The sequence below is a fragment of the Dermacentor silvarum genome, chromosome 10, assembly GCF_013339745.2.
Source record: "Dermacentor silvarum isolate Dsil-2018 chromosome 10, BIME_Dsil_1.4, whole genome shotgun sequence".
NCBI lineage: Eukaryota > Metazoa > Arthropoda > Arachnida > Ixodida > Ixodidae > Dermacentor > Dermacentor silvarum.
Genome location: NC_051163.1, coordinates 14,573,714 through 14,587,230, shown reverse-complemented (window position 1 = coordinate 14,587,230; position 13,517 = coordinate 14,573,714). Strand labels below are relative to the sequence as shown.

Genomic DNA, 13,517 nt, shown 5'->3' with positions numbered 1-13,517 from the left:
TGAAGTGTGAGAGAAGCTGGTCACGTGGTAGAAGTAGAATGGGGATGGGATAGCTTAGAAGAGTGTGTGTGTGTGTATGTGTGTGCAGGCACAGTTTTTTTTTTTTTTTTTACCATACCGGTGTTTTATAAAAAAGTAATCAGCGCAGCGAAAGTGACGTTTTTGCAGACACGTTCTTAGGCGAGCCGGATATATTTTGCCGCTGCGAATAGCGTGAAAAGACTAATGAACAGAGATTCATTAATTAACCATTTTATTAGTGCCTTGGGGGCAGTTGTGCAAATGACAAATTTGGAGGCAGTGAAATTTTCATGCGCACCCGTCGTTTAAAAATCTTGAAAATCGCACTTAATTCGAGATATTCATAATCAAATTCCAAAGTTCAACCGAGGAAATATCGAGACTGAGCGCGTCCCGCTGCGCGTCAGACGGTCAGAAGTGTAAGGCGAAGTATGAATGATAGCGGCTGAATAGAATAGCGGCTGTAGTGGTATGAATAGAACGTAGTCTCGAGGGACGCGGCTTTGCGCTCGCTGCAGCCCCCCATTGCAGTTTCGGTTTTGGTACGCTCTGATAGTGCCACAGTTCCGCGGGTAATCCAATTTTTCCAGATACAAAAGTTGGTGTGGCTTGTACGGAGAGCTCGTTTCAATTTCGCAATTACGATAAGCCCGCTGAAACAAAAAATTTAATGTTAACTAGTGAATTTTTGTTAATTAGCGATTAATTACCACGTATGACCTCTCACCCCGTGGTCGCCACCACTGATGGCATCTTTCCGAAGGAACCGACCTTTTATTACTACGAAAGCATTATATATGCCCCATTACGCGAAAATCCGTCGGCGTGACCGAAAGATGGTACAAAAAAAAAAAAAAAATGGCCGATGCCGCAAAGAGTAAAAACACTTCAAAAAATGCTCGGATTTACGTCACATTTCTCAGGGAGGTTCCTGTAAGCGAAGTAAATTAATGACCTTGAAAATAAAATTTGGTACATTTCGGTCTTAGTGGGAATAGAACTCGGCCCTCCGGGGTGTGAGACGAGCATGCTTCTCCGACGCCACGGCGGCTCCACGGTTCTTGCTGACTAAACATGTACATGTACATTGCAATGACGCAATCACTAGGCAAGTGCCTAGTGATTGCGTCATTGCACACGTCACGTCGCAGCCGTGTGGCTGACTAAAGGCATGGAGGAAGAAAAGTATAGGAGGGAGCATTACGTCACGCAGCCAGCCTTGGCAAGCGAACGCTTCGTGTAGCCAGCAGTAGTGGCCCAACACGTGACCTCTTGCGTCGAGCTCACGGAGAATCCGAGATATGCCGAGATGTTTGGTTACGGGTAGTTTTTATTCGGTGCGCGCTCGGCCGGCAGCTGCACACATGCAGGAAGCGACAAGATCTTTCCTTGTTTTTGTTTATTTCAAGAGTTTCTAGTGGTTTCGAAATGGTCTAGAAAAAAAAAAAAAAAAGAAACAGCCGGGAGTACTAAAACCTACCGCACGCTCTGGCGTTTCCTCCGTGCTGTTCAGTTTTCATCACGTGTTGGGCCACCACATTTGGCGACAATCGCGTTGCGGTATACTCCCTCCTATATTTTCCTTCACGGCGCAGACAATGGGGAGGAGGTGGCGCCACGTCATGAGCGTATAAAATGAGCGCGTTCATGACGCTACGAGGTCTACAAACGCTATAATGTTTTTTGCATTCCCACACGTAAACAGTCTTACGTGTCTCTGCCGAATTTTTATTTCATAACGGCTATTTTTAAACATTATTAAAAGTCTTCGTAGCAACGCCCTGTATATCTAAATCATTTTCATTTATAATTTCTAAATTTTCAATTCAACAAATAATTCCCCTATGCTTACCTTCTTGTCATTGTTTGTTGGCTTTATGTGGTTCACACACACATTCTATGTACGTATATATATATATATCAAAGAGGTACGACGTAATGCGAGCGAATTCCTCTCGCATACACCGCTAAATCGCGTATGAATTTTCCTTTTTTTTTTTTTTCTTTCTTAGGGTGGCAGCCCAGTCTAATACTTCTCGCTTCATAACGCCTGTACCAGCACGAAAAACGAGGACAAGACCTCCAAAATACACGACACGCGCTAAATCCTTTGTGTAGCTCAAGCCTTTCTCACCATGCTGCGAAAGGCATTGCTATTAAACTCCAACTCGTCCAAAGTTTCAGTCAGTTTTCATTGCTTACGTGCTTCAAGTGGCGACATATTATTTGTCAGTTTTCCCGAAAGTGCGCCTATTATTTCGTTATCACCCTTTCAAATTAAAGCCGGTGAGATCTAACGACTGACACACATTCAGCTTTCCCCAGTGTGATGTAACTTCCCCAGCTTTGAAATCGACGTATACGGTTTTTACGAGTCAATGTTCTTATGAATTTTCGTCGTTTTCTTACGCATCAGTTAACTAGTGAATCTGGCACTCCTCATTAACCAACTTCTAATTTGCACAAACTTCAGTTTGACAAAGCACTCGACGGCAGCATTCAACACGAAAACAGTCTTGAGCGGCCATTAAGCTATGACGCGCATATTCCAGACCTGAGACCATTCTTCGTTTGCAATTTTGCGGAACTCCTGAGAGTGGCTATGATTACCGCGAACGACAGTGTTCGATAATTAAGATACGAAGCAAAGTGGGCATCTATAGCCCAAAGTGGCCGATTCCGCCGATAACGACGGTGTCCCAGCAAACTACGAAGGGCAGAAACAGTGGAAGTGAAACGAATGACTACAAAATACGGTCCCAGCTGTATGCATGAATCCATTGTTGGGAAGTATATGCGAAAGCAACGCATGGACGATATGTGTTCCACAGGCCACTTATCGAGCTTCACGAAGGACTGCACGGATTTATTTAACTATATAATATGCCCGTATGGCAAACCGTGTGTGTATATGTGTGTTTTTAAAGGCTCTCTGCTTCTCTAAAAAATCTCTAGACATTACCATAAAGATGTCAAATCCCTAACTTGCTTTCAAAAACCCTATGGGCGTCTTGCACTGGAGTTTGAGGTATAGTAGCGGCGCCTGGTGGCGGCGAAAAACGTCATCTGGGTAGTACCAGCTTGGATAGTATTGAGCCCTGGGTGTGGCGAAGCACGTTTCTAGCCCGCGTTTTGCGTCGATTCGCACTTTTTTCTGCCCTGCTTCGAGTGCGAAAAGGCTCGTCACTTCTCACAGACCATGGCGACCAGGCTGCGAGCTGGCCGCAGCCTATAGTTTTACAAAAACGGACTCTCCGTGTGCCGTGGGACGTAATGCTGGAAGCAGAAGACATCGGCGACGCCGATCCGGAGAGACCTAGCTCAGCCTCGAAAAAGCGTCACCGTCGTTATTGCTGCGTCGTGGGCTGCCATGAACAAGACGGCCTGAATCCCAACATCAGATTCTACCGTTTTCCTTCAAGGCCTCACGCTGCGGAGCGTCGGGCGCGCTGGATATCTGCAGTTCGTCGCGCTGGGTAAGCGAAATGGAAGACCGACATAGCAGCAGGCATGGCTGGTGATTCACGATCCGAGACCCGGCCACAGCTACAATTAACAATTCGACCGGTGCGAAGTGGTTAAGTGACCAAGTGCGTGCAAATGACCACAAATGGTCGGGCTGATTCGGTGACAATTCACTACCCCACTACGAGCAGCACAGGTTAGAGAGTTGAATGTGCTCATCCTTGACCTCAAGCCAGCACGTTGAGGCAGCACAGCAAGGTAGTATTGATTACAGCACATCGATGTTCGAGCGCTGTCAATAAAAGCTACATCAAGCGAGCAGTGCACGAGCGCGCGCTGCAGCACGATCCGCACGTACGTACGTTAGTGCGAGCTTATATGCATTGTATCAGTTATTTATCAATTGCTAGACAGATGGCCACTACTGCGCAGGCATAACTACTTGTCTAGCGGCAAGCAGTCAACAAAGATTGCAGGAGACCTGCCGTTTCGCGGCATGTCGAAAGACCGCTGCCGTCGTGGCGCGTACGATCGTGCGCTCGAGCAGTTCGTACACCGCGGCATGCTGAAAGACCGCTGCCGTCGCGGCGCGTACCGTCGTGCGCTCGAGCAGTTCCGTACACATGTCTACTTATCGCTGCTGTGAATTCATTTATAGAAAGCATTTCCTCGCGTTTGTGCGCCTGAATCTAGCAGCGTGCAAACCTTACCTGAAGTTCAACTTCGCAGGAGCGTGACTCGCTTCACTTGCGATTGACACCGCGCGAAAACTTCGCCGCTTATTGCTTGAACGGCGTACACGTATTCGGGTTGCATAATTTCTTGCCTTTACGCAGCATGCCACCCATGGAAAAATCTTAGGCGCCCGATATTCCCTGCAAGCCGTGGTACAACACAACCGAAAGTGGCGGGTCCATATTGTAAACGTGCTTGCCGAAGCAGACGACCGAGCTTGGTACTACCCAGTTTCGGATTGAGGGCGCTTTTTAGCACCATTTTTGCAGCGCCCCCTGGGCAACGCAAGAGCCCCATTTCTAGGGATGAAGCTCGAGAGTTGGTTATTGGTCCGTCCGCCCGGCTGCTCCCACGTGCCGTGTGCACACGTGTTCTCTAATTGGTCAGACTGCATCACGAGAAGATAGACGAAACTGACACAACCGACATCCGAGAGCTGTGTTGGCGCGGTGGCTCAGTGGGCGCTTCACGAGCTTTTTCTGGCGGGATTTGTGAGACCCTGTGCCTCGTCGCGCGGACTGGCGAACTCTTGACTACATTTCTGTCTCTGTTTTCAAGCTCGGCGGATTACGTCGGTGTGCCACAAGTGGTTATGTTCCTTCTGGGAAGTGCGCTTCCAGGACCACCTGCTGTGCACGCACGGGAGGGCCCATAAATGTGAGTACTGATGGAGAGAAACCATTTTCATTCGCTGTTGTCGATCGTCTGTCCGAACTCTGGCGTCGCGGTGTTCGCATGTATCTCGCAGAAAAGGCAGCTGGTTGCGGCGTGGCTTTCGTAATTATTGAAACTCTCGATGAATTGAAGGAAAGTAAGAATCTTGGTCGTTTAAGGAAGCTCGCAGGGCGCTCGGCCGCGAAAGCGAGCGTGAAGACAAAAGTGGAAGAGGATCGAGCGTTTCCCGCGCTTTGCCGCCATTGGAGATTTCTGGGGAGGGAGCTTGTTTCGTGGGCGCCACATTGTGTTCTGGCAGCGTGGACGTTTCGAAGTTTGCTTGCTCTTCGTGGACACATGCTCCGAAGGGCAGGTGCTGTGCTTGTGGCAGTCGAGAACGACATCGTAAACATGGTAAAGATGTTTTTGAGAAGATGGCGGTGTCCGCTGTGTGATCATGCTGTTGTCGCAGAAAATGAATTCAGGGGCAGAGGTATTTTTTTTTTTTTTTTAAGAGCGGAGCTGTTTAAGCCGGCCATAAGTCCGTGATGCGTCCGAAAAAAATGGGGCCGATCCTGGCGGTCTAGCTGAGCCGTGCTAAGTCTAGCTAAGCATGGTTGAAACTACTTAAGCTTAGTCAGTCATCGATAGCCAATCAATAGCTATTCGATCAATAATCAATAAATTCCAGAAAATGCTGGGGATGATTTGGTATAGTGCATAGCCTAGCCCAAATACATGGCTAATACATTGTCAATTGATAGCCAATCAATAGCTAATCGATAATCGATCAATAATCAATAAATTCCGGAAAATGCTGGGGATGACTTAGTATTGCTTAGCCTAGCCCAAATACCCTGCGATAGCCAATCAATACCTAATCGATCAATAATCAATAAGTTCCGAAAAATACTGGGGATGACTTTGTAGTGCTTGGCCTAGCCCAAAAGACAGGACTAGCTATTATAGGTGCCCATCAGCTCCGCTGTCTCTTTAGCATTGCGCCTCCAAGGCAAGCTACGCTAATTTTTTAATTTCGGCACGCTTTAACTCCTATTGACTGACTTAAACTTGTGACGTTAAGTGGGGCGTGGGCCATTGGCAAAAGCTATGAACTGCTGCTACAGCCTTGGACGATGTTTGCCGAATGTGAACCTGTCGTGGCGTATTCGCGGGGTGGGGCTCGGCAAGGAGCTCAAGCGACCATGCGGCGTTGAGAGAGAGAGAGAAAGCTGTCCTTTAAAAGCTCAGCTCGCTCTGGGATATTGCGCCACTCTATGGCTTCGTCAATGCCGGCCACGGAGTAGAGATCAGTGGGCCCGCCCAACGCCTCCTAAGATAGTATAATAAGGCAGGTGCACTTCGATCCGTGATGTCAAGCTACCTTGCCCGACTGCCATAGAATTTAATTTCAAACCCAAGCACTTCTGGAAGGTGTACGTTATCCACGGGTACAGATACTTGTGGCCATTTATTTTCATCCATGTTCCTGAGTCTTTCTTCAAAACTAATTTCGCCCTATGCTTCTCCGACTTCAAAAGAGGTGCCAACCATGTCACACTGCACTGCCTAATTTGTGGTTTTACCCTGGGCTCCCAAAGCCAACCCGCCTACCGACCTTTGGTTAACTTCCAACCCCTGCAAGGTATCCGATTCGAAGCACAGAATGGCACTTGCGAACGTTAGCGCTAGCACCATTACTGCTTTCCAGATTCCACGCACCACCTCATATTTATTGTGGCCGCACAGTGCTCTGTGTTTCATTATTGCTGCATTCCGCTTCCCCTTTATTTTCAGATTATCTTGGTGGGTGCTTAAGTATTTACTTCGTTTATGTATACGCCGAGGTACTTATATTGCTCGACTCTACGTATGACTTGTGGAATTGACACCACGTAATCACTTGTCTCAATTCATTAAAGATCATAATTCTCGATTTATCTGTGCTAAACTTAAGGCCTAGATGTGTCGCTGCGTTGCCACAGATATTCGCAAATGTCTGTAAATCTATTACATTGTCCACTAGTAGCAAGCACTACGTAGTCCGCATATGTCAGTCCGGGGACCTTCTGTTGCAACATTTGTCCATTACGCATGTAGGATAAATCAAACCCTAGTTCACTGTCTTCCAATCGTCTTTCTATGCCCTTAACATAAAACGTGAACAATGGAGACAGAGGACATCCTTGCTTCAGTCTTCGGTGAATTTCCACCACTTCAGTATATTCTCGGCCTTCCCATACAAGTTGTACTCGGGTGTGTGTGTGTGTGTGTGTGTGTGTGTGTGTGTGTGTGTGTGTGTGTGTGTGTGTGTGTGTGTGTGTGTGTGTGTGTGTGTGTGTGTGTGTGTGTGTGTGTGTGATCTCTGCCTTCGTGCTTGAGAATACCCTATTACAATTCCCTGTATACGCTGTCGTAGGCTCCTTTAATGTCTAGAAACGCTATCCGTAAAGGTCTGTTCTGAGCTACTGAAATCTCTATGCACTGAGTTAGTACAAACATATCCTGGGCCGCGATTCTGTAGCGAGGCATTATGACTTATTCTACTCTAGTCTTATCACCCACCGCTCACGGCCGGCTGATCCCGTTGATAACGCGAGCGGACCGTCGCTCCGACCACTGACAAAGCGCGAAAAGGCATTATTACCGGAAAGGCATCGCTACAAAATACCGGCCCTGTAAGCGCCTGCCTGGTCTGAGCCACGGTGTAAGATATATGCTCTCTAGGTGGGGACACTTCTCGGCTTGCTTGCTAGACGCGATCGACCAGATAAAGTAGCAAGGGCGCGCGTCTATCGGGGCGGTGACGGCAGCGGATACCTATCGGCGGAACGACGCAACTTCAGTTAGAACGCAGGCGAGAGCGTGCGCCGACAAGGAACGCGCGCATGCCCTCTCCCCGGTGACCTACTTTCGTGCGTCACTCAATCATTTCGGATTTCCCGCGAACCGCCGGTTGCTATAACAACGAGAGATTAAACCAATAAAAAGTTGTGTTGAAGTTGCGTCGTACTGCCGATAGGTATCCGCTGCCGTGACCGGGCCGATCGGCGCGCGCCTTTGCTACTTTATCTGGTCGATCGAGTCTGGCGAGTGTCCTCACCTAAAGAGTATATATCTTACAACGTGGTCTGAGCCTATTCTGTAGTTCCCCCAGTACATAATTTTTTTCCACCCACTTAGACAGTTCTGTGGTGGTGGTGGTGGATTGTAGCAACAGGCGGGTTTAGCCTGGCGATCAAGGCCGGCAATTGCTCCGCCTGAGCGTCTCTTACAATATCGCTGTAGGGTTTCACCATATGTCCATCAAACCAATCTCTCTTACGAATTCCATAAGGAGACGTGAATTTTCTGTGCGGGCTATAACTGACCCCTCGGGAAATACAAGGTGTTGCAGGCACGCATGCGGAAGGTCCTTTTTTTGTAGATTATCCAGGAGAGCGTCCCTTTAAACTTGGAATTGCGGGCACGACCACAGAAAGTGTTCAATATCCCCTGTCTCGTCACATGCCGTACAGTTCGGAGAATTGATTTGTCCTCGTCTTAAATAACCAGGCCGGTGTACTAGCAGATCCTGTCCTGATTCGATATAAAAGTGAGGTTTCCTTTCGATGAAATCTCTTGGTTACGCAGGGCATATGTGGTGGAACCCAAAGCGACGCAAAGTGATTTCGAATGTCCGATTTTTTCACTTGATTACTCTTTGGAGCCTTCACTTTGGGAGGGCGATAGAGCGCTGCGTATGCAAGCGCATCAGCTTTTTCGTTGCCAGTAATACCAATGTGGGAGGGAATCCACTGAAACTTTACCGTGAAGCCTTTGTTCTTGAGTTCTTTCACAAGGGCTAGTGATGTGTGATGTGTGGGGGAACTTGATGGATGGCAGACCGCGGTATAGTTGTTGTAACGCGGCCTTTGAGTCCGTAAGGATAACCACATTCTGCGAAGGCAGAGTCTTTAGTTTGCGCAGAGCAGAAGCTATTGCTACGCCTTCCGCAACTGTCGACGAGGCCATACAGTCCAGACGGCAGTTCTAATTTTATGGATTGCATTGCTCTTCTATATATCACCGACGTTACTGTAACTTACCAGTACGAGCTCGTTATATCCTAATCACCTTTGTTTTGTAGATGAGGTTCATAGTGCTTTCGCGCCATCCAACGGGAATTTTCTTCGTTCTAATTACTTACTCTATGGCTTAGCCAACAGTGCCTTGTTCTTTGGACCGAGGGTGCCTCGATGCACGCGCCCTACCTTCCACCGTGCGCGTCGGCGAGCGGGCAGCAAGGCACCCTGTCGAACTTAAAGCCCCTTGATAATTGATATATCTATTCGCGACGGGACCCATAGCGTTCCTGCAAAGCCATCGCGCGCGCGGTAAGTCGGCCGTCGTGAGTTCCTTTAGTCATGGTTTGTTGCAGAGGATGGGTGACCAGCGCGTGGCGCCAGTCCTCTGGAATCTGGGTTTGGAGGGAGCATTACGTCACGCAACCAGCCTTGGCAAGCGAACGCTTCGTGTAGCCAGCAGTGGTGGCCCAACACGTGACCTCTTGCGTCGAGATCACGGAGAATCGAGATTTGCCGAGACGTTTGGTTACCAGTAGTTTTTATTCGGTACGCGCTACGGCCAGCAGCTGCTCACATGCAGGAAGGAAAAAGATTGTTGCTTGTTTTGTTTTTTCCCCTTGTTTTTGTTTATTTCAAGAGTTTCAAATGGTTTCGAATGGGCATTGAAAAAAAAAAATCAACCGGGAGTACTAAAACCTACCGCGCGCTCTGACGTGTCCTCCGTGTTCTGACGTTTTCATCACGTGTTGGGCCGCCGCAGTCGGCGACAATCGCGTTGCGGTATGCTCCCTCCTATATTTTTCTTCCTCCATGGCAAGCGGCGTCTGACGACCCCGAAGATACAAAGTATCTATAAACGTTGGCGGATACCGCCCGGCGAACTGCTTCACTGGAGAGGGTCCGGAATGCCAAGCGTGCGAAGCTACCGTCGGTAAATGAGGAAGAGCGAGCCGTTCGGCTCGCAAAACGCCGGAGGCGGGACCACAACATTGGTTACGCTAATCAAAGGTTAACCTAATCAAAGGTTAACCAAGTGAAACCAAGATTTAACCAGGCTAAACCAAGCTTTCGCTTTTAATACCCATGGTTAGCTGAGCTAAGCAGCAGCCTTTTTTTTTTTACACAACTTTGTCGCGACGTTACACATTTTTCAACGCGCTCTATAGGCGGCGAACTGATGCCTGCACTAGGCTCCTGCATTCCTCGAGTCCCTTGCCCGAAACGTCAGCAACTGCATCGAGCAGCGAGTCGCTTTCGCAGAGAAGCCGCAGGGCCCGTATCGACTCCTCGTCCACGGAAGAGTTCAACACGCAGTCTACGGCACGATTGAGAAGCGACTGATTCCTGTCGAGGATGCTAAGGATGGGACACAAGCTGACGGGAGGCGAGAGCTCGAAGTCGAAAGCGAGAAGAACGAAGTTGTCCTCTAAAGCGCACGCCAGAGACCGGACGGCATGCTCTGTGAGTTGGTGAACCCTGAACGCCAGACGATGCAAGGTCCGGTTCTTGCGCATCAGTTCTTGCAGCGCTTTGAGATCCTGGCTTGTATGAAGGGATTGGTTGAACGTGGCCTCGCTGACGCTCTTGTTACGGGTAAGGCCCCGGATAATGGCGTGCATGTAGCTGCAGGAGCGGCGCGTCAACTGCACGGTAAGGTTCTTCACGGAACTTGTGCTCTCCAGAAGTGACACCGCAGCCTCGACGTACTCCTGAGAGACTGTTCCGGGGCAGTTGATGACGAGTTCTGTGATTGAGACGCCGCTCGCTCGCACCGCGTCGAACCAGTGAACGACGGCTGACGACTTGGCATCCGCAGTCCAGCCAACAAAAAGTCGCTGAAAGTGGTGTTCCCCTTGGCGTAGCGACGCAGCCCATTCTTCGAGAGCACGCGTGTTCCACTTGACATCCAGGCGAGCGCAGAGGTTTGCAGTAAGTGGCGAACTCGGTGTCCACGTTTCCGGAACGTCAATGAGCCCGAGTCGAACGTACTCGACCGTCGTGTTGAGCGAGAGCGATTCTACGAAGCTCGACAAGGCTTCCCAACTCAACATGCACTCGGAGATGTCCAGGCGCTTTAAAGTCGAGTTTTGTTGCAAGGCCTTGGCTAGCGCGCCAGCTCCGAGATCGGTGATCCTGTTCTGGGAAAGACAAACTTCTTGAAGCGCGTCGTTCTCACGCAGAATATCCGCGATGATAACCGCGGAGCTGTTGATTAAGTTAACGTCGACGAGTTTCAGGCACTTGAGTCCACGGTTCACACGTAGCGCCTCGAACTCGTCCCAAAGAATGGAGTTCGGTTCGTCGTACGAGTAGACAAGTGCCAGCTCCTCCAAGGTTGTGTTGTCTTTGAGGGATTTGAGCAGCGTTCCGACAGCGCCTTCTCCCAACCGTTCTATGGAAAGCTTTCGCAGCGTTTTGTTGTGCTTCAATGCATCCGACAAGGTGGTGGCGTTCGACAGCGGTAATCTCCTGGTACACACGATTTCGAGCACACTTAAGGCGGAAGAACACTCGACCGCGCGGAACAATCTCGCAATCTTAGTCGACGTGCCGTTACAGATAACGAGACGGCGCAAGCTGCCGCTTTTAACCGCCTCGGCAATTCCTCCTACCGATTCGACGGTCGGCAAGAGCTCGTTCATGTCCAACACATCCAGTCCTGGAGACAACTTTGCCAGAGTGGAAGACAGGAGAGTCAAAGCGCGCGTTTTGCGCCAAACACCTCTGACGTCCCTGGGATGGACTCGGATTTCCACGAGTCCTTTGTTCTGCCGTAGAGCTCTGGAAAGCAGCTTAGGGAAGTAGCAGAACAAAACTGCTGTATCACCCACGTCCAGACGCGTGATGCATCGGTGCTCTTTCAGCAGCGAGCACACTAACGTGACACTCTCGAGAAGGGTGCTCTCTGGTTTCTGGTGACCTGTGTTGACGTTCGGGAAAGGAATTCAGCGCGAACTTGCCAGGAGCATGCTCAAAGACGTGCATGGAAGCGACGCGCAACGCTTCATTCAGTGCGGGCAAGTGACAGGTTATCCAGCAGCGGCTCGTGTTCTCCGCGGTCTTGCTGCACGGCTTGTCGAGGTCTACGCCGCAGGCCTTGAAGTTGAGCGAAATTCTCTTGATCCTGGTTGCGAGCCGTCCGAAATCCACGCAGGGAAGTTCGCGTTCGATGCCACCGAGATCACTGGGCCCTGACGCCATGCTGCCGTTCCTTTTCTGAAACGAGATCGCGGACAATCTCTTTTAGATGTATGCGGAACGTCGGTGCCGAAATACGTTTATTCCGTTCACAGTATACTGTAGCACGCATAGCATGTATCAAAATCACATCAAAATCAAAATGTCACTCACAATCAGCAGACACGGGTGCTACCTGCTGTGACAGTTGAACTTGGGAAAGACCTGGCGTCCGTCCCTACTAGGGCGGAACTGGCCATGGGAACTGAAGCTTGACTGGCAAGAAATTGTTACTATCAAGGAAGCAGAATTTAAAGATAATTGAAGGCAAAATTCGGGCCTGTTTTCTCGCGTCAGCCCGGTTTGCTTTCAGACTATAAAGCAGGCGTATAGTGTTGCAACGAAAGAGCAAGCCAGTGTTCTGCCCGTTCGGTTCATTTTGCCTTTAGGCAGCCTGTAGCAGAATAGTTAGACGCGTTGGAAGAAGATGGAGTAGTGAAGCGCGTAAGCAGAAGTGAATGGGCAACTCCGCTGGCGGTTGTCCCGAAACACGGTGGAAATAAAATTCGCGGAGCAGTTCGTTCTAGAGAAACGAGACGGCGCTTTCGGCGGCGCGCCGTACGTCGCCTCAGCGACCGCGCACGAATACGAAACCACTACCGCCTCTACCTTGCTTCAGTGCGATCAGCTGTCAGAAATGCAACCGAGTTTTCGCTGACGCACTGTGCTCCAATCATGTTTGACTGAATCATGTGGATTGAAGACGTGTGCAGTAGTTGGCTGCAAAAATAGTGACTGGCGTATTAAGGAATTTAATGAATATGTGAGGCCAACTTCGCGGACCGCTGCTGCAACTGTCCGTACGTGTTTCCGGCACTTGTAGATGTACGGCTTTCCTCGAGGATACAGAAATTTGCTCAACCGCCAGCGTTGTATCGCTAGCCTTCAAAGAAAGGGCTTCAGCCCCCGTACGTCGGCAAGACGAAGCACACATCTATACTGACAGCCTCGGCTAAGTTAAGCATCTCAAACAAGTAACAAAAACCTTGTGTATTTGCGAGCAGATACAGACATTCACGTTTCTACACGTGAACATTACTGTCCACTGGGCACGGGCACATGGCCATGACCACAACAATGACCCTGCTGGACCGCATTGCTCACTCTTTCTCGACATCCGTAGATCCTCCTCCTTCTCTTCCCTCTGACCCCCGCTCGTTTTCATTGCCAGAAAATCCATTCTCCGGCGTGACATGCGTGCCCTGAGCCCCCCGCGTGTCTGCTCTTTTCCCCACACTCTTTCTGGGGTGGAGGACGTCTCCCTCCGGAGACTTCGGGCCGTGGCGACACTTACACCAGCCATCGCCTGTTTTTGGGGTGATCCATACGAAGACATTG

The 13,517-nt window shown here is 49.6% G+C and overlaps 1 protein-coding gene across 1 annotated transcript in view; it reads right to left on the bottom strand.

Moving 5' to 3' along the window:
* Window positions 1-9,221: 9,221 nt before the first annotated feature.
* The window catches only part of LOC119431353 (protein NLRC3), a 28,080-nt gene continuing 23,784 nt past the window's right edge, over window positions 9,222-13,517 (bottom strand). Inside the window, exon 3 of the mRNA XM_049657847.1 lies at window positions 9,222-11,734. Coding sequence (XP_049513804.1) covers window positions 10,103-11,734 — 1,632 coding nt within the window. The 3' untranslated portion in view covers window positions 9,222-10,102. The remainder of the gene's footprint in view (window positions 11,735-13,517) is intronic.